Source organism: Panthera leo, chromosome D2 (genome assembly GCF_018350215.1).
Source record: "Panthera leo isolate Ple1 chromosome D2, P.leo_Ple1_pat1.1, whole genome shotgun sequence".
Lineage (NCBI taxonomy): Eukaryota > Metazoa > Chordata > Mammalia > Carnivora > Felidae > Panthera > Panthera leo.
Genome location: NC_056689.1, coordinates 53,562,738 through 53,589,389, shown reverse-complemented (window position 1 = coordinate 53,589,389; position 26,652 = coordinate 53,562,738). Strand labels below are relative to the sequence as shown.

The window sequence follows — 26,652 nt, the reverse complement described above, 5'->3', positions numbered from 1 at the left end:
TTATACAGTAAATCCTCTCATGGACCATGGCAGGGAGACAAATGAAGTGATAACACGGGAGCTGGTGGCCTGTCTGCCCTGGCCACTCTCCCCTCCTCCACACGCCATCCTTCAGTGCACACAGAACTCAGGTTCCATGAATACTTCCAGCACAGGCAGGGACTTCGTGTACTTCATATTCAGAATAACTCTAAATACCCTAAACTCCCCAAAATTCAGGCAGAGAGGGAATTTTTTAAAAGGAAAACACCCTCAACCAACTTTCAGTCTGGAGACTTCAACCACTTGCCAAAATATGCCATCTCACTGAGCCAATAAATGGAGAGCAGGAGTGTGGCTGTAACTGGGTCAGGAGTAGGGTTTTCATTTTTCACAAGTCGGGGGGGAGGATACCAATATGGTTAGTCAGTCAGCAAGCATTAATCCTCATTAATGTCTCCCATTCAAATCCATTCTTCACTGCACAGCTGTGCAAACATAAATTAATTGGGTCATTTTGACGAAGGCATACAAGAAAAAATTTCAATGTGAGGCAGAGGAACTAACTGGACAAATAACACATTCTTTAAATGTGTAGGAAGGACTGTACAAGCTACCACATCATAGACTGAGGGACATTCACTCAAATTCACACCACCATAAACTCCCCTATGGGAGAAGCTTCAAAGGGCAGAATGAGGTGGGGACACGTTCATGACAAAGCATATTAATAAACTGCCAGAGTGAAAATACTGGCTCCCACTCCTTGCTAGATACTGTGCTATCTATTTCACAGAGCCATGTCATTTAATACCCTCACAACATCATTACTCCCAGTTTACATATAAGGTAATTAGAAGCAAAGAGATCAAATAACTTGCTTGAGGTCATACCAGCAGTAAATGGTGGAGTCACAGTGGTCAACGTTCAATTCAGGCTGACACGACTCCAGAGACCATGTTCCTAAGATGACATTGTCCTGTTTTCTATATGCTTGGCACTATGCTTGCATCGTGGAGAGCAGAAAAAAAGGTACAGTCATTTCTTGCCCTTTAAGAAACTTACAGTCTGACTGGGGAAACAGGATGGATACCTGCGAACTCATCAGAAAATAGGAACAGGAGCATTGCATTAGCATCTGCACTTTTTAGGTGAAGGAAGCCACATACAGGAGCTGGGGAAAGTGGCTACAATTTATCTGACAACTTTGAGAAGGATTTCCACCAGACTCTAAAAAGTGAGATACTGAGAGGATATAATACTTTAGAAAATACTGATTTATTCCTTCCATGGTATGGTTTGAATATTCAAAATCTTTCCTTTCAGAGCTCTCCCTTCAGAAAGGACAGGACAGTCAGCCCATTCCCCAGCTTCATTTTAAGGTTAATAAAAATAGCCACAGCTTCCTGGAAATCCAGGAGAAGAGCTCTCCTCTCTCTTCTCCAGAGTCTTCACTCTGGTCGAGGTGTGGCAACCTCTCCCAACCTTCAGAGACTAAGAAGGGAGGAGATGATTTGCATCATCTCTTTGGTTCTTTTCATTGGAAATGAACCATCTCAGTGCCTCTAACTGACAGGGGCAGACTGGAGCTAGGGACCCATGAACGTTCTCAGAAGAAGTGGCAGTGCTCCAGAAACTAGGGGAGTGAGTATTATCATGCCAGAAATTATTCTGCAATTATTTATAGCAGACGCATGACCCCCATGCCTGTAGAAGTGTTGGGGGGCTCTGATAACCGTTCTCAATCTGCTTCCACTCTCTTTGCTGCATTTAAATTTCTGTTGCATTCTTAACATTCAACTTCAGATGTATATGAATTTTTAAAATGCCTGCATTTTTTAACTGGGAAGACACATTACTGTGATGAGCTCCTTTTTCCCTGCATGGACAAAACTTGGTCAGAAGAGCTGGGGGCGGGGGGGAGGGGGGTGCTGTGTGTCACTGACGTCACCTTGCTTGGGACTCAGGTTTTATAAGGAGTCAGGTGAACATTCAAAAACAAATCTGCCGACCCTTACTGGGTGAACAGTAGGTCGAATGCACAGAGAGAAGGGCCTGAGAGAAGGGTCGTCACTTTTCAGGCAGGCTCCCAGGTCAGCCGTGCCATTCCCGAGAGCCCGCAGTGTCGGGGTCTTTAGGACACAGCAAATATTCCCTAAATGTCCTGCCCAAAGAGCAAAGAGCTCAAAGTTGTTGGACAGTGGTTCTCAACTCCACAGAATCATACAATCACCTGAGGAACCCTAAAAATCATTCCTGCTGTGCCCTACCCCAGCGATTGTGATTCCAAGGGTCTGGGATTGGCCACATTGAACACAGCCAAGTCTGACATACCATAAGCATCAGTGAGTGTGGTTACTCAATCAACAGACACTGAAATGAACAGAATCCTTCTGCTCCTTTAGCAGCTTACTCTCAATTGTATTTCTTTCTGGATCTTGAGAAACTAAGAGTCTGGGCTGCCCAGATTACAATCCTAGTTATACCACTTAGCAGTTAAGTGACCTTGGGCAAGGTATATAACTTTCCTGAGACTCCGTTTTCTTAGCAATACAAAGGGGTTAATATCAGAAGGTAGTTGAGAGGATTGCATGAAATCAAGTATGTAAATTATGTGACCCAATGTCTGGCACATGTCAAATGCAAAATAAACATTAGCTCCATGACTGATGATGATGATGACAATAAAAATATACCAGTTGTATTTCAATAAAAGGAATGTTTTTTCTAGATGGGGTATTTATTCACAAGGCCAGGTTTTAAGGAATTGTGAAACACTGGAATGTGAGAGTTAGACATTTAGCATTCCCTTCAATTATGAATACAGACCAACAAGTCTCAGTATTAGAACAGTACCTGTGATCTTGTCACCGATAGAAATCACAGATATTTCTATATAATACAGTCGTGGTTGAAACCCTGAAAGAGTATTTATATTTAGGGTGACCAACTGCCCTGGTTTGCCCAGGACTGAGGGGGTTTCCCTGGATGAGGGATTTGTAATGCTAAAATTGAGAAAGTCCCAGGGAAACTACTCCCTACTGACATTCATCACTACTTCAGAATTATGGTAGTTATCGAACCACTAAATGCCACTGTTTAATGTGTTAACAAAGAAGCACCTACCCTGCCATATATCATAATTTCAAATGATATCTTGGTAAGTGTACATATGTTCACATAATCTGTGTCCTTTATAACACCTTGTATTTCATTGGATGCACTTAAAAGCATTCTTCTGAGTCCATAGGCTTCACCAAAATTGCCAAAGGGGTCCATGGCACAAAAAAGGTGAGGAGGGAAGAAACTGGGAACATTGGTTGGAAAATGAAGGTAACCATATCTTAAGTTCTTTTAGGCCTTGCAACCCAAAAATATAGAAGACATAGGCATGTACCTCCAAAGGCACAAGTAGATAATCAGTCAATGGAACCACTTTCCCATTATCAGGAGTCTGTCTCCTAATCCTACATATAGTAACCTGGGAGTCTCCCTAATTTCTGCACTCCTGATGACATACATATGTGCATCTAGTTACTTATATCATTGTAGAGTTAACTCCATCTTGACAGCTATTGACTCGCGTATCCATTAGGTCTACAAGTTTCTAGTAACTACAAATGCTTCCCCTAAGAATCATAATTTGACAGAGCCTAAAACTTTCCATGAATTAAGACAACAGAAAATTGGATTTTAAAAGATCAAGTTTTGGGGTTCTTGGATGGCTCAGTCACTTGAGTTTCCCACTCTTGATTTCAGCTCAGGTCATGATCTCATGGTTCCTGAGTTTGAGCCCCACATCTGGCTCTGCACTGACAGCACAGAACCTGCTTGGGATTCTTTGTCCTCCTCTCTTTGCCCCTCCCCCACTCATGTGTGCCTATGCACATGCGCTCTCTCATCTAAAAATAAATAACTAAACTTAAAAAAAAGATCAAGTTTAAAGAAATGACCAAAAATAAACTTATTCCTTACCGAATACCACTGAGCTTCTGACAGGCACCAGCTCCCATCTTCCCTAACTGCCACCGCTGACCGCCTTTCCAGAACTCTCCCACAGGGCAGCAGGAGGCCACTTCTCTTCTGATCAATGTAACTGTAAGCTCCCAGCCCAATGTGACCAGAAGGCAGAGTTCTCATGATCGCCCTTGTCCCAGTATATACAGATTTCTTTACTTCCCTGTCATTTTTACAAAATCTTCTCACTAACAAAGTGGACCTCTCCTTTTTGCTCTTAAAAAAATCTTCTTCTACATCTTCACAATTATCAGGGAAGTCCTCAAAATGGCTCAGAAAGGTCTTGGCAGGTGGACTGTTAGTAAAGTCCTCCCTGCAAAAGCTGTCACTTGAACACACCGCATCGGCCCTTTGGCAAGAAGCTTCGAAGCACAAGTATCTGTCATTTAAGGCGTCACAATGATCACACTGCAGCTGCCCATTCTTATTATCACAGTTTTCTGCCAATTCCATGAGTTTACAAGTATATGCCATATAATTTTTCTGTCGCTCCCCACGAACACCAGGCAGTGGTACACAGTTACCACAATCATCCAAAATCAGGTTGTCTGACAAGGTACAGAAAGTGTCTGACATTCTCCTGTCGACTTCATAATGAAAGTGAAATGCTGCCATGCTGCCGTCAGGGTGTGCCCGGCCGCTCTCTATGATGGCCGACTGATTTCCTAAGGGACTAATGTCCATGGGAGGTCCATCCACTTCCAGTTGAATTCCAGGGAACACCTTTCTTTCCAGTGAGGATGGGATTCCAGTTTCCAAACACAGGCCTTCCTCCATGACAGAATCGCACGTGTCATAACACTGGCTCTGAGGAAGGCTGCACTGGCTGTTTTTCAGTACGTTGTTGCAGTTAATATTGAGGTTTTTCACAGAATCTGGCATGCTTTCCTCCCAGTACTTCTCATTGCTGTTCTCATCACTCATTATCTTCTCCCTTGCTATGGAGACAATCTTGGGCAAGTTGCTTCCAGAGGATTCTTCTTTAAGCTTGTTCAGTCGTGAGATGGTGGAAGTCTGACCACTCTGCCTGACACTATGTGCCTTTGGAACACTGACGTCTGAGACCTTTTCACTACTTTCATCTAAAGCCGACGGAGACGATTTCACCTTTCTCTGAGTCACAGGTGTGAGAACAGAAGCTGCCATTTCTTCAGAAGTCATCTTGACCAACACACAGGTTTTAGCTATTGCTGTTTCTTCTCTCTGCTGATCATGTCAAGATTTTTATAAAACAACTTATTAGTAAAATAATCTCAGATCTACAAGTCCTGAGAAACAGTGTGACAATTCCTTTCATTCAGGTGCATTAAGAGCCAAATAAATTTCTCCAGTTATAACTTCCTATCATGTGTAATATGTTTTTCTAGACCAGAGTTTTAAGGTGGTAGTTCAATTTTCTTTCCTCTGTTATTTGAAGTAATTCTTTTGGAGATTTTTACTCGGGATTGCATTCTGCAACTTCTGATATCTCACTGACTTACTAACGATTAAAAATCCAGTTTGAATGTTTCCTGTAAGAAAAAGACATGATGTCAAACACTGTGGCACTAAATAAATTTTTAAAACCGAACTTGTAATTCTAAGCTAATGCAAAATATGAACCAATTCTGAATATGAACAGAGTTTTGCAATTGATAGTTACTTTTAATGTTTTTGGTATTTATTTCTCTGATTTAATATTTCAGAAATTCTGTTTCCAGCCAAAGTAGAGTAACAACAGAGACCAGAATTATTCCCCTGCCTTAAACAACTGAAAAAATCAGACAAAAAAAAAAGAAATAATGGTTTTTAAATACTGAACAACAGGGGACACAGAACATTGATTCCTGAAATAAGAAAACAACAACAAATGAGGTGAATCCTATAAATGCCCTAGCTTACAGTTTGAGAGTTTCTAGGCCATAGGGGAGGGAAGGGGAACTCAGGCTGAACCCAACAGAGTTCTTATTTAAAGGAAAGAAAGTTGAGTGTTCAATGAGACCATAAAAACTAGAGAAAGAAGACATGTTAAGTGGAGAGAAGCAAAGATAAGGGTGGTTGCAGGCTTCTCATGAGAAACAATGCAAGCTATGGGGAGGTGTTTAGGGAGATGGGTGAAATTGAGGATGGAGATTAAAAAGTACACTTATCATGAGGAAACAATAAAATAAGATAAAACACAATAAGAGACAATGCAAGCCAGATGAGAGTAGAGTCAATCTTTAAAGTACTAAAAGAAAAAATACTGCCAACTTAGAATTCTATACCCAACAAAAATATCTTTTGAAAACAAAAAGAAAAGAAAAACTTTCTAGACATACAAAAGCTGAAAGAATTCATCACCAACAAATTTGCATATAAGAAACAGTAAAGGAAGTCCTTTAGAAGGAAAACAATACCAGATAGAAATGTGGATCCATGCAAAAGAATAAAGAGCATGGAAAATGTTAAGTATGTATGTAAATACAATTTTTTAAAAATTGTAAACCACTTGAGATAGTTAATCTTTTAAAGCAAAAATAATAGCAATGTATTGTGGGGTTTCTAACACATGCAGAAGGAAAAAATAGCACAAGGTCATGAGAAGGGAAATGGAAGTATATTATTACAAGATTATTTTCTAAGTGAATTGGTGTAACATTACTTAAAGGCAGGCTGTCATAAATTAAAGATGCATACTATAAGCTCAATACAACCACTTTAAGAAAAAATATAGGTAATAAACCAAAATATTAGAACCATAAAAATTTTCAAATAATCAAAAGGCAGAAAAAGAGGAAAAGATGAACAAAGAACAGAAGTGGCAAATGTGACTTTGTGTGCATATGTGTGTGTGTGTGTGTGTGTGTGTGTGTGTGTGTATTCTTTCCATTCACTTTAATAAGAAATTATTCAAGCCAAAGTATGGAAAGAGCCCAAATGCCCATCAATGGATGAATGGATAAAGAAGATGTGGTATACACATACAATGGAGTATTACTAGGCAATCAAAAAGAATGAAATCTTGCCATTTGCAACTACGTGGATGGAACTAGAGGGTATTATGCTAAGCAAAATTAGCCAGAGAAAGACAAATATCATATGACTTCACTCATGTGAGGAATTTAAGACACAAAACAGATGAACATAAGGGAAGGGAAGCAAAAATAATATAAAAACAGGGAGGGGGACAAAACATAAAAGACTTAAATATAGAGAACAAAAAGAAGGTTGCTGGGGGGGTTGTGGTAAGGAGGATGGGCTAAATGGGTAAGGGGCATTAAGGAATCTACTCCTGAAATCATGCTGCACTATATGCTAAGTAACTTGGACGTAAATTTAAAAACTTATTAATTAGTTAAAGAAATTACATTTAAAAAAAGAAATTATTCAGGTGAATGTGGACATAAAAATTTTCAATTTACGAAAAGTATTCTTAAAAAATAATTTATTTTTATTCCCCAAATTATTGAACCCTGTTCTACATTGGGAACTATGTAATGGGGCTAGATATCCCTGCTTGTGATTCTATTGAGAGAGGGAGAACTGAACAAATTTCAATCTGGTGTGGTAAGTGTAATTATCAAGGATATACAGGGCACCACGGGATCACAGGTGTCCTTCATAAGTATACCATTCCTTTGTAAGTGAAGCCGTCCTTACCAAGACAACTGATGAGCATTCATACTCTGCTGTCAACACCAGATTTAACCCATTTTTGCCCTTTGCCACACAGGTGTCCCTCTTCCCCGTGCTTCTCCCTTTTCCTCTTGTCCCAAAGAAGCAGCAACCTACCCCTCTTCCCTTACATATATGCCCCTCAAGTGCAACCACAAAGTCTCACTGGCTCCCAGCACATGCAGTCTTCACAACTACCTTAAAAAATCAGAGGGCATCCTGTCAGTCAGATACTTCACAGGAAGTCAATGAGCCCACACAGAGCAGCAGTGTCCTGGTTCAACCTAACCCTTCCACCTTTCACATCCTCCTTCCAACCTGGTTTCTTTTAAATTTTCTTCAGAAAAAAAATGCATCTATTATTTTTGGAGAAATATGCTCAGTGTAAAACAATTCAAAAAATGCAGGAAAACACAAAAATAATTTCAACTTAACATAAACCCCACTATCCAGAGATAACCACTATTAATACTTTGAGTAAACTCCTTCCATAAGGCTCCCTATGCATCAACACACAGAGATATAGGTATATGATTACACAAATACCAGATCATGCTGTATATCCTACTTTATACCTGCTTTTTTTTTTTTTTACAAATTCCAATTCATGAACAACTTTTCATGTCAAGAACCAAATAGATAATTTTAATGGCTTTTGGCACTACCTTGGGTTTCCATAACTTTGCTCTATTTTTTAGAGTAACTTTTAAAGCCAAAGCCTTCAGACTGACTGTTATTTGTCCTTTCTCACCTATGAGGAAGGTCATTCAAAGCATGTACTGCTTCACCCCTGTTCTAAGCACTTCAAAATTACTCTCTCATGTAATTTTCACTCAATCATACAAGATAATGTGATGGTTTTAAAATATGTCCACAAATTCTTTGTAGAGCCTAACTGCCTTCCCCTTGCATGGAGACCGTACTTGGTGACTTTTTCCAACATACAAAATGTGTTGACGTAACAGTGTATGACTTCTGAGAATAGGTCATAAAATGTCATAAAACTTATTGAGGTTTCCTTTTGTTCTTCCTCTCGTTTGTTCTGGAGGAAATCAGATGTCATGACATAGGAAGAGCTCCCTGTGGCAAGAACTGAGACCTCCTGCCAAAAGCCACTGGAATGAGCCATCTTGGAAGGGGATCCTCCAACACCAGTCAAGGCTTCGCATGACTGCAGCCATGGTCTATACGTCTATATGACTTTAACCTCATGAGCAAGCCTGAGCCAGAAGCACTCAGTTCCCAAATTCCTGAGCCACAGGAAATGTGAGATAATAAATGTTTACTGTTTTGAGACATTGTTTTGAGGTAATTTGTTGCACAGCAAGAGAGAACTAATACAGAACAGTTCTACTATGATCCACATTTGACAGATTAGAAACCCAAGCACAGAGAAGCTGAGTCACTTGCCAAAGATCACACTGCTGGAAAATGGTGGAGTCAGGATTCAAACCCAAGAAACCTGACTCCAGAATCTCTGCTCTCCACCATAGTTATGCCGCTTTCTTGCTAACTAGTTTGAAACCTCATCGGTTTGAATTTCTGATGTCCGCTGGATGCAGAGATCCATGCCTTCTAGGAGGATCCTCTTTTATCTGAGTTTGTCTCTGGCAGGCTGAGATTTTTGTTTTGTGGTAGTCAGTACTGAACAACATCTGAGAGAGCTGACTCCCTGAAGACTCCATCTCAGGTCATTCCTTTATTCAACATATTCTTTTTTTTTTTTTAATTTTTTTTAATGTTTATTTATTTTTGACAGAGAGAGAGAGAGAGAGAGAGAGAGAGAGAGAGACGGAGCATGAGCAGGGGAGGGGCAGAGAGAGAGGGAGACACAGAATCTGAAACAGGCTCCAGGCTCTGAGCTGTCAGCACAGAGCCCGATACGAGGCTCGAACTCACAGACTGTGAGATCATGACCTGAGCCGAAGTCGGACGCTCAACCGACTGAGCCACCCAGGCACCCCTCAACATATTCTTACTAAGTACAAAATTAAATGAGGCAGGAATTTCCCCTTGATTTCTTTATAAGCTAATAGATCATCAGGTAAGGTATAGTGCAAATAGGGCTATAATCTGGGTTACCCCAGAGGAAGAGCATCTAAATCAGATAGTGGGGACAAGGTGAGGGTGATTGCCATGGAGGGTTTCCTGAAGAAGATGATGAGCAAGCCGAGTTTTGAAAGACAAGAAGGAATCAGCTAGATAAAGAAGTGGGATTAACTTTGCAGAAAAGACCAAATGTGGATTCTCACGGAGAAAAACAATAAGACATTGGCATCTGGCACTTCAGGCAACTATTTAAACCACTTTGGGTTTGGTCTCATTGTCCTGTAAGACAGAAATAAAATTACCTATTTGATCAGATTGTGAAGAAAATGCTTTGGAAATCAAAAGTTAAGGACAAATGCTTGTCATTCTATGCCTTGTGAAGTTAAGCAGCTCTGTTGGTGACGTGGTGTTGAATTTACTTTTGCCAGATATAATATCCATTCCACTCACCAGGTTCACTTAAACTTAAATTTCAATTCGATAACTGGGGCTGACCCCCTGAATCCCAGCTGCATGACCACAAGCCAGCTATATGATCAATCTCGAATTATATGTTCCACTTCTTTAACATTAGCATAAATCACATGTATTTTATATGTCCATCAATAAATGTTAATTTTCTACCTCCCTCCTCTTGGGAAGCTCTAGGTTGTCTGTGAGGGAAGATGGAATAGGTTAAAGTTGGCTAAAGAAAACCTGAAGCACTTGAAAGAAGATCACAGTCTAACAGTTTTGGAAGAAGAAAAAGATGGAGAAAAAGATTCTTCTTTTCTTAATGTGGTTTGTAGGGAAGACTAGAGAAGGACCAGCCTGGGAGAGATCAAAGGATGCGTGGGCTAAGAATATGGTAGAACAAGAAAGAACTTGTCAAGGTAGCATTTCTAAGCTAGAGATGAATTGGAATGGATAATATGTCTAGGGAATGACTGGCCATGCAATGATAGGGCTATGTAGGTGGTGCTGGAAATCTTAGCCAAAGTGGTAACACAAGATAAAGAAATGAAAGGTTTAAGAAGAATCAGGAGTGACACAGAGTAAATTTATAGCTTCAGGGTAGGGAAATATCAGTCACAAATAACCTTGCTGATAAATTTCCATGGGCTAAATTAGGGGCTGGCAAACTACATACCAAGGTCCAAATCTGACCTGCTATCCATTTTGGTAAATAAAATTTTATTGGAACACAGACATGGCCATTCATTTATGTAATGTCTATGGCTGCTTTTGCATTACAATGATAGAGGTGATAAACTATGACAGAAACTATGTGGCTTGCAAAGCTAGAAATATTCACCATCTAACCCTTTATAGAAAAAGTTTGACAAACTGTTTGCTAGATAAATAAGTTAATAAAATGCCTGGTTAGAGCCAGAAAACTGAGTGGGAGGTATACCCATCTTCATGTAATTGAAGAACTAAGGTGAGGAAATATTCTTGTTACATATTGTTTCAAAAGGCAGGATCATGGCCAAAACAAATGAATTATCGGGGAGGCATGCTCTGGCTTAGCTTGATAAAGAACTCTAACTTGTAGAGCTATTTAACAAGGGAGAAGCTATTCTGGATAGTAGTCTTCTCACCGTTGATATAAAGATTTAAATAGAGAGGCATAGTGTTCAGCATAGCAGGTGTTCAATAGGTGTTGAACAAATATTAGAATGAATGAATACTGTCTATAATGTTTAATTTAAAAAATAATGACAAATACTTATTGATCATGTATCATGTAACAGGCATGTTCTAAGCACAGTGTACATAATATCCCTTAATCTTTATAATAGCATTATCGGTAGGGTGGCAGAAACTACTAATTGTCCCTCAAAATCTGTTCTCACTTTTTCTCAATAATAGAACTTCTGAATTTTGGCCAAGCATATGGTCATCCCTTTAATGGCCTCCCTTATAGCTAGATATAGCCATATCACTGTCATTACTAATTAGATATAAGCAGAAGAGGTTTGTTATTTCTGGGAAGATTTTTTGAACAGAAAGGGTGTGCCTTTCTCCTCCCCCTTTCTACTTTCTGCTGGCTGGAAGGAAGGCATGATGACTGGAGCTGAAGTAGCTATATTAGACCATGAGGTAAACACAAGAATGGACACCTTTCATAGTAAAGAAACAAGACAGAAGTCTTGGATTTGGGGGAAAGAAAAATAAAATTCTATATTGTTTAAGCCACCATTATTTTAGGTTTTCTGTCATTCACATCAAAACTTTTCCCTAACTAATAGGTGTGAATACTATTATCACCCCATTTTATGGATGATGCTCAGAATATTTGAATGGCTTATCTAAAAGTACAGAGATGTGATATAACAAGGAAGCTATATAGTGAATTCCTGCATTGGAGGGGAAGTTATATTCACTAATTCACAGTATGTCGCTAATTTATTTATTAGGTTGTTAGATTTATTTAATATTTAAGGCCAGATGACTGTGTCATAAAGAACAATTAAATGAGAAAAATATTAAATGCAAACACATTGGTTTTTACGATTGTCAATGTCAGAAGGATGTGGGGTTTAACAACAACAAAAACTATCAGACAACTGTCGGTTATTTATTAAGTACCTGTTATCTTCCAGAGTTAAGAAGGCAAGGTGGTTATGGAACAGGAGATCAGGAAAGCTCTGATGGAGGAAGATTTAACCTGGAACTTCGCAAAGAGGTAGGAATTAGCTGTATCCATAACCAAGAAAAATACCTTGGGTAAAAGGAACAGCATGAAGAAAGATAAAGAAGTAGGAAAATACAATGCATAACTATAGACTCATCTGAAGTTCTTAGGAGAACATTGACTCCAATCAAAGAAAGGGAAAGTTGCTCAGTAATTTCACCAGCATGGAAAGAAACACTAGGGCAACTGTCAAAGCTGATAACAGAATGCAATAGTCTCTATTTCATCTTTAAACCTAAAGGATTTTATAGAGTTCCTTTCAGTATCATGTGTATGACAGATAAATAACTGTGCCACAGTTATCTACTTATGCATTCTCTTCCCCAAAGCCCATTCTGCAGTGAGATTAAAGAAAATATTTTGCCTACACAACCCTTCCTCCCTTTCTCCCTACTACAGGCACACCCACACCCAAGCCCTACATGATGAGTCAGTCTTCACTCTTTCTTCTCCACTGAATGTCTGCTGCTCCACTCCCTCCTGGCCTCCTTTCTCTGAACTATTATGATGGAAACTCCAAAACTTACAAAGAAACAAAGCTTTTAAAACATTCCACAAAGGCACTGGTGTACTAATCTGGGTCCTCTTCCAAGACCTTAAAGACTTAACCCTTTGTAATTTCCACTCCCTTTATTGGAAAAGTTTCAGAGTCTGGGATGCTAGACTTGTGACCCAGAAAACCCAGAGATAACCCTAATCTTTATACTCTGTGCATATTAAATATCAGGAGTTAACTGATAGTTAGGTGAGAAAGTTATACAAATATTTTTTAACTAATACATTGACGAGGTTGCCAATATAGAAAAATAGAGGATCACAAAAAAAGTTTGTTCATAACAGGTTAATTCTCAACTGTAAAACTCCCAAAGAAAGGAAATCCTCACTGGAAACACAGTCTCTGATTAGTCTGCAAATCACCCCTCTCTCCCTATTGCTCTCCTAGAAATATGGAATCAAAGACATTAGTAGAATTTTAAGCCAAGAGTGGAGGCAGATAGGATTGTGGTGTTGTGACATTCACAGCACTCCCTCTCCTTTGCTACGGTACAAATATGTAAAGAAATTCTGGAGTTGTATGTATGTGCGCACATGCACATGCACACAGAGATGTATGTTTTTGATAAGAGATGAGAAAAGAGAAAAAGTGAGAGTCAGAAGGTTGCATTAGACCCTCCATGATTTAGTCCCAGTCTATTTTTTTCAGCTTCATCTCTGACCAATACCTAGGAGAAAATATCCTGTCATACTGGTCTTTTTGCCATGTACTGAACCAGCCTAGCATTAATGCCTCTGTGCATTTCCCTTCCCACTGTTTTCTAACTCTGCTAAGACTCCTTCACCCAACTCCAGTGGCATTTCCCCTCTGTAACCCTCCCTGATACCCACTGTCAGCATTAATTGCTCTTATCTGTTTCCCACAGTTCTCCCTACATTTCACCAGTACAAACATGTCATGAAACACTATACTGTAGCTATTAACTATATAGGACCACTGCATGAATTGAAAGCTTGTGAAGAACAGAGACCTTGCATCTTTAAACTTAAGGAGTTTTGGAGATACCCTGCATCCCACATTCCTGACACGGTATCAAGGTATACAGTTGGTCTCAACAGACATTTGATTCTTTCCTTCTTTTCCATGGCTCTTTGAGCCCAATATTTGTCCATTAGGACCTGGATTCCTTAAGGGCTTTCAGTCTTCTAAATTCTAACCTTTTCCTGTTTCAATCCATCCCATATTACCTTCAGAAAAATCCTCCCCAAACAGCATTTTCATCATATCACTCTTTTTACTTGAGAAAAAACAGAGTTCCATTTTATCCAGTGTAGTAAAGCCACACTTTATCCTAATCCTTAAGAACATCCTCAATTTCTTAAAAAAACAAAAAAAATTCCTTTGCCTGGGAGTGGTAATGTAAATTAATATATCAATTATATAGAAATAACATTTTAATAATATTGAGGTTTCTAATCCATAAAACATGATACAGCTAGTTAGCACTATAGCTCTTTCTCTTTCTCTCCATATATACGGAGAATATATGTATGTATATGCACACACACACATCTATGTATATATACATATATCTTTTTGGCCATTTGCTAACTATTTTATTATTATTTAAAAGCTTTGCATAAAACAAATATATGATATCCTCAGAGCTAATATTTACTTTGAAATGCCTTTATATTAGAACTGTCATGGACATCTAATAGTATTTTAAAAACAAAATGCTGGGGCGCCTGGGTGGCTCAGTCGGTTGAGTGTCCGACTTCAGCTCAGGTCACGATCTCACGGTCCGTGAGTTCGAGCCCCGCGTCGGGCTCTGGGCTGATGGCCCAGAGCCTGGAGCCTGCTTCCGATTCTGTGTCTCCCTCTCTCTCTGCTCCTCCCCCGTTCATGCTCTGTCTCTCTCTGTCTCAAAAATAAATAAACGTTAAAAAAAAATTTAAAAAAAAATAAATAAATAAAAACAAAATGCTGAGAACAAGATGTGCTCTGGAATTAAATTGGCTTTTTTTTTTTAAGTTTTTTTTAAAATTTATTTTGAGAGAGAGAGACAGACAGAGAGCACAAGCAGGGGAGGGGCAGAGAAGGAGAGAGAGAGAATCCCAAGCAAGCTACCCACCGTCAGTGTAGAGCCCAATGTAGGGCTCAAACTCAAAAACTGAGATCATGACCTGAGCCAAAACCAAGAGTCGGACACTTAATCGACTGAGCCACCCCAGCAGCCCTAAACTGGCTTTAAACTATGTTTAGGTAAAATAGCTCCTACATGTTTATTACTTTTACTAATACAACATGTTGTGTGATAGCTGGGCCTAGCAGCTGTCTCAGTTACGAGTGATATTTATGTAAACGCAAACTTAAAAAAACTCTGTAGATCCTGAGGAGACAGGAAGCCCTTCTCGACTATTTTCTGCATGTCATGGATGAAAGAGCTGCTACATGGGCAGTCTGTTTTTACTGTGTGTGTGCTGAAATGTCGCTCAGCTGAATTGGGTGTGCTCACAGGAGGCAGAGGCTAGCGGGGGAGTAAATTGGCTATGTTGTGTAGGGGTGGGGGCAGAGTCAACCACACAGCCCTGCGGAGCCTACACAGGAAAATCAAATCATGCATAGTATTGTTGTCTGAATATGAACTCTTAATAAGTTATTGAAACAAAGGATTATCTCGTGGTTCCTCAACAATTTTTGGTTCATCTGGAACCTTCCATGAAGGTGCCAAAGAGTTACCAAGGCAGTTAGACCAGGGAAGCCCAGAGAAGAGAGTCTGACATGTGATGCCACTTTTTCCACGATGAATTTGCTCTTTTGAAAGTCATGGCTGAGAGGCTGAGACACAGATTACTGTTTATTATAAACATGCAACTCAGGAACAGCCAGATGGAAGAGAAGCACAGGGCAAGGTATGAGAAAATGGTAAGTAGCTTCCATGCCGTCTCCAAGCACACTACCCTCCCCAAATCTCCACATGTTCACTAGCCTGGAAGCCCCATACATATCTTCTTTAATTTATCTTAGCAATATTTTGTATTTATCTATACAGAGGTCGTGCACACCTTTTGTTAAATTTGTTCCTATGTTAGTGTTGTTATTAGAAATGGAATTATTTTACATTTTCCAGTTGTACGCAGCTAGTATGCAGAAATACAATTGAATATCGTGTCTAGACAATGTAACTTATACCCTTGCTAAATGCAATTATTACTTTCACAGATATTTTGTAGATGACTCGGGATTTTCTATATGGACATCCATGTCATCTTCATATAAAGAAAGGTTTATTTACTTCTTTCCAAAATGCATACTTTTTATTCTTGCCTTACTGCACAAGCTAGGATCTCCAATTATGATACTAACAGAACTATGGAGACCACACATCCTTGCCTTGTTCTCAGTCTCAGAGGGAGAGTATTAAATACGCCACTATTTAATGTGATATTAGCTGTGTATTTTAAATGCCCTTTATCAAACTGAGTCAGTTGAACGTCCAACTCTTGATTTCAGTTCAGGTTATAATCCCAGGGTTGTGGGATAGAGCCCCATGTCAGGCTCCATGCTCCATGAGATTCTCTCTTTTGCTCTGCCCCTTGCTCCTCTCCCCCACTCATGCGTTCTCTCTAAAATAAAATTAAAAAAAAGAAAAGAAAAGAAAATGAACACCAGCCCCTATATCACACCATACACAATAATTAACTCAAAATGGACTATAAAGCTAAAATAAAATTGAAAACTATAAAACATCTAGAAGAAAACAGGTAAAATCTTCGTGACCTTGGGATACAGAAAAAATTCTTAGGACACAAAGGGAAAAAAAAAAGACAAAATGGACTTAGTCAAATTTTAAAAGTTCTTCTCTAAAAGCAAGAAAAAAGAAAAAAAAAGACAAAGCACAGATTGGGAGAAAATATTCACAAAACATGCATCTGCAAAAGTGCCTATATCCAGAAAATACATAAAACTCTTATAACTCAATAAGCAGTTAACAACACAATTGCTTTTAAATGGACAAGAGATTTGAACAAATACTTCATAAATACATGAATACTTCATATATATACACATACATATGTGTGTATATATTTATATATGTGTGTGTGTGTATATATATATATATAGAATATAAGGAAATTGTGACAGATCAACAAAATTTCTATATGAAAAAAATATGAAGCTCAATCCTTTCCTCACACCACACACAAAAGTTAACTCAAAATGCATCACAAAATGGATCCTACATGTAAAAGCCAAAATTACAAAAGTTCCAATAGGAAATACAGGAGAAAATCTTTAGAACCACTGGAGTAAGCAGAAATTTCTTAGGCTGAACACAAAAGAAAAACAAATGGATAAATTGCAACACAATTAAAAACACCTGCTCTTCCAAAGATAATCCATTACTGTATGGTAGAAAATATCTGTAAGGTAAATATCTAATAAAGAATCTGCACCCAGAATACATAAAAAAACTTCTACAACTTGATAATGAGAAGACAAACAACACTATTTTTTAAAGTGGGCTAAAGTTTGAATAAGCACTTTACCAAAGAATACAAATGACATAAAAGGACATGAAAAGATGTTCAATGTCATTAGTCATCAGGGAAATACCAATTAAAATCACAATGAGATAGAATTCATCCCCACTAGAATAGCTAACATTAAAATGATTAGCCATACCAAAGTTGGTGTGAACGTGGAGAAAATGGAATATTGTGGTGGGAATGTAAAATGGTATAGCCACTTTTGAAAACAGTTTGGCAGTTTCTTATAAAGTTAAATATACATTTACCAGATGACAAAATTCCACTGGCAGAAATAAAATAAAAGCATATATCCACAAATAGACTTATATGCAAATGGCTTTAGCAGCTTTATTCATAACAGCCCAACCTGGAAGCAACCCAAAAGTCTATCAACAGATAAATAAACCACCTGTGGTATATTCATACACTAGAATACTGCTCAGGAATAAAAGGAATGATATTCTGATTATACAACATATATGGATGAAGCTTAAAAACATTAGGCTGTGTGAAAGAAGCCAGACACTGAATGATTCCATTTATATGAAGTTTTACACCTGTGCTAATATAGTAGCTACTAGCCACATGTGGCCATTTAAGTAAAAATTTAACTTAAATTAAGTATATTAAAAATTCAGCCCCTAAGCTGCACTAGCCACATTCTGAGTGCTCAATGGTTGTATGTGGCTTGTGAACTGTATAGTATAGCACAGATAAGACTATAAAATGGCACAAAGGGGTGGTGTATACTCCTCCAACTGTATACTTTACCCCTATCAGCATTTCCAGTAGACTGCAGGCTGCATTTCAATCCCACCTGTGCTCTCAGCCAGCTCTCAGCACTGAACAACCTGTTCAATTGTACAATATGGTGCTGACATAGCACTACGGCAGTGGAATCATTCAATCTGAGTTTGGATCCCATCTCCAGTTAACCTTGCTAAGGCTTAATTTTTATATCTGTAAAATGGGGAGAGGCTAATAGTTTCTCATGTAACCTTCACAATAATACTATAAAGTACTAATTCCTCAAAAAATAGTACCCTTTATTCTCATCATTATAAAAACTGTTCCAGAGTCATCACATATTCCTTCCTGATGTAAAACCATGTTTATTTCTTTTAAATCACCCCCCAGGACTATAATAACAAAGGCTCAATAAATATTTGCTCACATATTGCTTTGTCCAGAACATTATTTGTATGTTAGTAGGTGATGATTTTTTTAAAAAAATCTCATCCAGTGCAAGCAGTTAAATTATTCTTTAAGTTTGTCTCTACAAGTGTACTGGGTGCTAGCACGAGTGCAAGGGACTACATGACTTCACAAGAAGAGAAAGACACAATCCCTGCCTACAAGAAAATCATTTGCTATTATGGAGCCATAAAGAAAAAACTTATGATATGAGCTAATAACATAAAACACTGAATAGTCCAGGCAGTTAAAAAGTGACAGAATCATTCAATAATGTGTGTATTAATTAAGCAACTGATAAAAAAAATGACGATACAAATGGCAGAAATCAGCATGAACTCAAGTCTTATCAGCAAAGACTTCCCAGAGAATGTCATAGTCTTTAAAAGAGGACTCTGCCCTAGGAAGTAAGGCCAGGGAGAAAATGGAGGAAAGAGGGAATTTTGGCCATGTCTTGGAGATGGGATGGAAGATTGTAGGCTGACTGGCATGTCAGAGTATATGCCAGAGGCTACTCTGCCCTCACTAAGCACAACGGCAGCAGAAGCAGCAGAACCATCCTGGATAGGTGCTAGAAAGTTCTCCCATCAGGTCAAGGCACTCATTGTGGAAGCCTTGCAATGAAGGGGAAGAGAAAAGTGGGAAGAACCCAGAGCCACTTCCTTAAAGCCCTTGCATTACCTATCCTATGCATTAAAAATATAACAGGCTTCCCCAAACAGCCAATTGCCACCATTCATTTGGGGTACATATAACTCATGTAACAAGCAATTTTTAATTAATTGATAGTTTGCAATATCAACACACCCATTCACTAATTTTTTTTTTTCAAACTGGTATTCTATAAGTCATTCCTCAATTAATGTAATTGTATTTCCAAAGAATTAAAAATACATGTGATGAAATGTAACTTACTCTGGATGAGATAAACATAACAGAACAGCTCTACTACCCTAACACATTCTCACATTACAGTCTCTCAGTAAAATGATCCTGATTTAATCAATATAGGATATGATTCAGCTCCTGCAAACTCTTTTCTTCATGCCTGTGTTTCTTGATCTCCTTCCTACCTGGGTCCCCCACATCTGATATCTAGCCTACATTTCATCATCTCACGGAGTAAAACATTTTCCAGACTAAATAACTCTCCAGTTTCATAGAGATTCGCCTATAAAGCCCTAACAGATGGAAAGAATTTTAAATCCACATACTTAATGCATAAGATAACCATTTCTAGCCATTTGCTTTTTTATATTTACATTATATTTAACACCAGCACCAACAAAGGTCTTCAGAGGTCTTCTGGTCAACAAGCTTAAAAATTACTCTTGTTCCTTATGGATGTCCACCAGTGACATCAAATTCTGGGTGGAAGCCCAAGCCAACAGCTGACAAACAGCTGATATGATTCTACTGGATTGTTTTCAGTAGAGTTAAAAATGCAAATGGAACACCTCATTAAAACTCAATGTCCATTTTAGTTGTACCTCTGATTTCTCACGAAGTCATCATCCAAATGGGAGAAGAAATATTATTCATACTTTTTACCTAATTGAAAAAAAATGAGGCAAATAAGCTTTTTGTATTTTGTTTTTGTTGTTGTTGTTTACATTTTTTTAGCCTGTAAGTCAGTACCTTGACATTCTTGCTATTTTTCAGGGCAGTGTCACCCAAAGTACAGAGCTGCTTCCGAATCCACAATCTGAAACAAGCAGGGTTGCTCAGACCTGTATTACCAGCTTTCAGGACATTCTTGAGCCTCTAACAAGTGATGGAGGGTAGTGAGTATCTAGGGAGGGTGAGGATATGCAGGAGGAAGCAAGGAGCCATGAGTTGGCCAATCTCAGGATGTGGGTGGTGTGGGCTCCTCAGGAAATCAATGATGTCACATGACAGTTGGTAAGGTGCAGTTCATTTTGTTACCATTATATCATTATTCCAAATACTAGTTATGATTTTTATAAGTTCCAGGGCTAAAATTAAAAAAAAGCAAGTTTTGGCAAGAGTGTTGTACCATGTTCCATACTGTTTAACAAATAGCACATGTTATATTTTTCTGATTATAAAGCAATACAGATTTACCGTAGAAAATTTGAAAAAAGTCTGATAAGCATAAAGTAGAAAAGATAAGGTAAGATCATTAGGTAAGTCCTAATTTTCTTATAACTTCCTTCCAGTTTTCCATGAACATACATCTTTTAAACTGAAATTTAAAACTGAAATTATATTGTATACTCCATTTTTATCCTGCTTCGGTTGTGTATTATCTAAAGGAATAACTTTTGAACATAATGAAATCTATATAAACATCAACATTCCCTTTCCTAATGTTCTAAACATTATTTTAAAAAGGAGGAGATCAGGGAAAATTATATAATCTGCTCCCCTGAAATCAAGCCTAATCTCGCCTGTTTAATATATTTATAATACTGCCCCATCCGTGGAATACAATAACTTCCACTCGATCTTTCTTGAAATGGCTGGTCAACCAAAAGAGTATGATTCATTCGTGCACTTATTCAAAAGAAGTTTTTTAAACACCTAACTATGTGCCAAATCCTATGCTAGGCACTAAGTATAAATGTTCCATAAAACTACTGACTCTAATTGAAATTTATCAAAGAGATATATGCTAGGTTCAGGTGTTGTTTATAATATTAAACTAGGAGGAACAGAGCCAAGTTTGAGGGTGATCTAATCAAAACCAGACTCTCCAACCCACCAATTTGACACTCACCTCAGCCAGGGGGGTCTGCTCTGCTGCTCCCCGAACCTGCCTATTCACCCCCACTTTTGTGTCCTGTTCATCACTCCTGAGCCCCCTCTACCTTCCTTTCTCCACAGCCACATTCTATTCAGGAAGCTTCTTTGATCACTCTCAAACTACTGCTGCACCTACCATTCAGAACATTCTTGAGACAACCTTAATTGCCCTTGTTCTAGAGTGGCGTGGTGATAAGTATCTGGGACGGGTGCCAGAGCTTCATTTTCTTAATTATTTCCCACAACTAAGCACCACATGCATTACTGCCAATCACCTAACCATTCCTCTCAGGACTTTCTCCACATGAATCTGTCTCTGAAAAGATTTTTCAAGGAAAATATTCTACACTCTCAGTTGTTGCAAGCATTCTATATATTTCCTATCCTGACTAATGACATTGGTTGCCTTCCTGCAGTGGGATGACAGCAGAGACAAAACACTTGGAGTAGCAAACTTTGATCCACTTTACCCATAACTCCTCAAGAAAACAGAACTACCCCATGTAAGTCAGTCTCTTGGGTCACCTCATCACCTCTAGGCCACATCAAGATCTGAGCACCTCCTGTCTTATTCAATCGTCACAGTAACTCTGGTGAGGCACATACTAAGCCCACAATTTCCAATTTGGAGATTAAAAAAAAGAAAAAGAAAAACAGGTTTAGAGATTAAGCAACTTGCCCAGAATTATCCAGCCAGCCACTGGGGAAGCAGACATTCAAATGCAGGTAGTTACTTCCCCATAGCAAGCCTTTTATGCCCTAGCTAATATTCTTCCTCACGTGCTCTTCCCATGAGACTGAAACCAGTGATTCTCACATTTACATCATGTGAGGACTTGGTACAAATACACGCGCCTGGGTGCTAGCCCAAGATGTTCTGATTCAGGAAGGCGAGGAGAGATCTAAATTTCAATAGGCACTTCCCTTCTTCCCCCCACCGACCAGGTGACTCTGGTGCCAACTGTCTTCAGACTACACTGATGATACTGCATGAAACACAAGGAGGCTAAACTAATCGGGGGTGGGGGAAAAGGCTTTGTAAAATGGCATTCATTTCTTCATTACCCATGATCTATCAGGGCTTTATTATTAGTTTTTTTTAAAGGTTATTTATTTTGAGAGAGAGAGAGAGCACGAGCAGGGGAGGGGCAGAGAGGGAGGGAGAGAGAATCACAAGCAGGCTCCATGCTGTCAGTACAGACCCTGATGTGGGGTTCAAACTCACAAACTGCGAGACCATGACCTGAGCCGAAACCAAGAGCTGGACACGTAACTGATTGAGCCACCCAGCGCCCCATGAGGGCTTTAAAACAGGATGGCTGGGAGTTAGTGCTGAACTGGTACAGACTGTCAGTTTGGGATGATGAAATAGTTCTGGTGATGGATGGTATTGATGGCTACACAACAATGGGACTGTACTTGATGCCACTGAAATGAACACTTAAAAATGGCTAAAATGGCCAATGTTGTGTTATGTATACTTTATCACAAAAAAGGAAAAAAAAAAAAAAAACAGGGCAGAATGCTAACCTCTTAGCTGCCTTGCAGAGAAGTTTGTGATACTCCTTCCTGCTGAACTGCAAAGAGGTGAGATTTACTTTTTTTTTTTTTAATGTTTATTCATTTTTGAGAGAGAGAGAGAGACAGAGTATGACCAGGGGAGGGGCAGAGAGAGAGGGAGACACAGAATCCAAAGCAGGTTCCAGGCTCTGAGGCATCAGCACAGAGCCCAACATGGGGCTCGAACTCACAGACCACAGGATCACAACCTAAGACGAAGTTGGATGCTTAACTGACTGAGCCACCCAGATGCCCCTACTCTTAAGGGATCCCTTGTGAAAGGGACCTACTGAGAGACAAATGGTGAAGAAATTTGGCCCCCAGGTGACCCGTCCTCAGCTCTGGATTGGCTGTGCACACTCCAAGGCCAGGTGACAGGGCCCATGCTCAGCGAGAGTTCTCGGCACATGTTAGCAAGCCTCATCCCCTTCCTGCCCACAGCTTGGGAGCTTCTGAAAGTATATCCCCTGAAGCTCCCCTTGGGAGCTTCTGAAAGTATATGTCCCTGACATACCCATGGGTGTCCATGGACATGGTAGAGAGGGAAGACGGGTGCTCAAGGGACCTTGGGGAAAGAGCCTGCTTCACGGTTTCAGCCAGCTCCACCCTGGGATTTTCAGCAAGTCACCCCACTTCCCTCAGATGTCACCTGGTCTGTTCCTTCTCACTTTTCAAATTTCAGCTCAAATAGCATCACCTCAGAAAGGCTTTGCAGGCTCTAAAGCAGCCCTTCACCCCTCCCACCCATCACTTTCCGTAATATTACACCGCTCTTTGTCTTGTGAGCATTTACTACCACTGGAGATTATACATATTACTTATTTGCACACTAGTTACTGGCTGGCATCCTGAAAGGACAATCAGAGCTTCTGGAGAGCTGTGGAAGTGCTGGTTTTGTCCACTGCCATGTTCCCAAGGCCTCGCTGGAGACATAGTAGGAACTCAATAAATATTTATAGGATAAATAAATAATCAGCCTCTTTTGTTAAATTGTGTATAATCAGTTCCTTCTATCTCCCAAGACAATTTATAGGGAAGGACAAAAGAGATCCGCTATGGCCAGGGTACTTTGTAAAAGGCAAGACTCCACACGCTAGGTGGGGTTATAGTGGGGATGGGAGCAGGGCAATTTGTGAAGCCTTGAGCACCTCAAGGAGCCTCCTCTGTGACCTTGACAGTAATGTGGCTCCTCCTTACTCCTGTGCTCTCTATAAGCAGAGACTTGTCTGGAATCTAAAAGTGATGATGCTCCACCCTGCAAACCATCCAAACAGAATGCAACACAGTTATTTATTACAAGGCAAGTCTTCTCTGTGAGTTTTCTCACTAATGGGGCATTATTTCTCAAAGAACAAGATGTCACCTAGGACGTCAGGGATCTGTCAGGTGGGCAAACCTAGAAGAACCACAAAGATGCCCCCTGCCCCAGGTTATTTGGGTCCAACAAGCATAAACCGAGTGCCCAGTATATTCCAGGTCCTGAGCACAGCCCCAGGAACAAAGAGGTGACTGTGACTGTCATACTGGGGTGGGGAATACAGGTACTAAATTTAAAAAATCAATGTTTTGTTTGGGGCACCTGGCTGGCTCAGTCGGTTGAGCATCTGATTTTGATTCAGGTCATGATCTCACAGTTTGTGAGTTCGAGCCCCGCATCAGGCTCTGTGCTGACAGCTCAGAGCCTGGAGCCTGCTTCAGATTCTGTGTCTCCCTCTCTCTCTGCCCCTCCCCAGCTTGTGCTTTATCTCTCTCTCTCTCTCTCTCTCTCTCTCTCTCTCAAAACTGTATAAACATTAAAAAATATTTAAAAATCAATGTCGATAAGGTGAATCAGCATTGGAGGGGAGGTATGTGTGTGTCAGGGAAGGCTTTTTTGAATGATTGAGACCTAAACTGAATTTAAAGTACAGAGGAAAGGCGGGTGGGAAAGAGTGAGCAGCCCAAGGTAAGGCACAGAATGGGAAGACCACATGTTGTGTTTAGGGAGCTCCAAGTAGTGAAAGCATTGGGTATTCACTACCAGGGTGGCCGGGGTATTAGGAGACAGGTGGTGGCCAGAGAGGAAAAGATGGCTGAGGGACGTACCCAAAGAAGTGGGTAGGTACACTTTCCCGCAGGTAGCAGATCAGAGCTGTTTTTCAGACATATATATGAAAGCCGTGTGGAGAAGAGCACACTCATTGGTCCAGCAGCCCCTAGGGTCAGTTTGGCTCGGCTAGGAGCAAAAAACAGGTGGAATGAAAAAGATCAACCAGTCTTCACTGTGTTGCAAGCAGAAAACCTGAGTTGGGAGGAGCTTGGCTTGAGGAACTGGAGAGATCCCAAGAAATTTCCCAGCCAGACTTGTGTCACATGCTAGAGGACACGGCTGCCTAGGTCTGTCTAGGTCATTGATTCAGGATTGCCTGTGGAGCCCTGCTCTTGGCAGTCTCGCCCTGGGACAGTGCAGCTTCCTGACACCCTGGCAGAGCCTCCCAGGTGCTGAGTCAGTGCTGAACAGAGGGAAGAGGAGAAAGAAGAACCGGTATGGTTCTCAGTGGAACCTCCTCTGAGTCCTGAGTGAAGGCAGCAGAAATGAAGAGAAGGAAAATTATGGCCCTGGTGTTTCTGCATAAAATACTTATGCTCCAAATTTTCTCACTAGATGTGGTACGATTCAGAGCATCAAAGGCAGGTAAACCAGAGAAAGAGGGAGAGAGGGAGAGAGGGAGAGAGGGAGAGGGAGAGGGAGAGGGAGAGGGAGAGGGAGAGGGAGAGGGAGAGGGAGAGGGAGAGGGAGAGGGAGGAGAATGGCTGGGTTGGGATACAGCAGGTGTAGAAAAGCGTTCTTCTTCCTTCCTTTTTCCAGCTGTCCTTACACTGGAGCTGCCTCAGTCCCATGCACTCAACAGAAAAGGGAATGATGAACCAGGTGGATATACTTTCAGAAGCTCCCAAGCGGGAATTCTAAACTTTGCATATTCATTTTGATAATATTTATAAAAAGAAAACCGTTCTCAAATTCAACCTATCCCCCGACCCCGAAATCAATCACTCCACCTTTGGCTTGGACCTGGGGACAGAGGTGCAAGTCCCCATCTCATTAGCACAGGCTCACCTTTTCCCTTTCTCCCCTCTACTTCCAGCTCCTCCTGCTCAAGGCACTGAGAAGGCACTCAGCAAGTGGCTGAGTCTGACAAATTCCCTGTCATAAAGTTAATAGCATATTCACAGTTGACCCCTGGGGGATGTGCTTCTCATCAACCCCAACAGATTGCAAAGCCCTGGCTTACTATTTACCACCATATCCTAGTATCTACTGGGCAGTCTCGTGCACAGAACAAACAATAAATGTCTGTGGGATGGACAGGTGCAAAAGTTGGGAACACGGTATGTTCCATCAATAAGGGAATGATTAAATAAAACATAGTACATTCATACCCAGGAAAACAGATTTTTGTTTGTTTGCCTTTATGACTCAAATTTAGATAAATGTACCTGGAAAGAGTTTCAGAGCATACTGTTTCACTTTAAAAAATAAAAATTAAATTAAAGAACAAAATATTCTATGAGGTCACTTATATAAAACAAAACAAAACCACACACACACAAAAACAAAGGTATATCTTTATGTGTATGCGTATGTATGACTATATAAACACATTAGGAAAGTTTGTAAGAACACCCACTGAACTTGTAACAGTGATAACTTCTAAAAAAGAAAGTCAGGGGTTAATGTTAATGGGGACTTTAACTGTGTTTAT

The 26,652-nt window shown here is 39.9% G+C and overlaps 1 protein-coding gene across 1 annotated transcript in view; it reads right to left on the bottom strand.

The window, feature by feature from the left end:
• LOC122201659 (1-phosphatidylinositol 4,5-bisphosphate phosphodiesterase epsilon-1-like) overlaps positions 1–26,652 on the bottom strand; it is a 69,351-nt gene that overhangs the window by 26,909 nt on the left and 15,790 nt on the right. The window contains exon 2 of the mRNA XM_042907511.1: positions 3,955–5,507. Coding sequence (XP_042763445.1) covers positions 3,955–5,157 — 1,203 coding nt within the window. The 5' untranslated portion in view covers positions 5,158–5,507. The remainder of the gene's footprint in view (positions 1–3,954; positions 5,508–26,652) is intronic.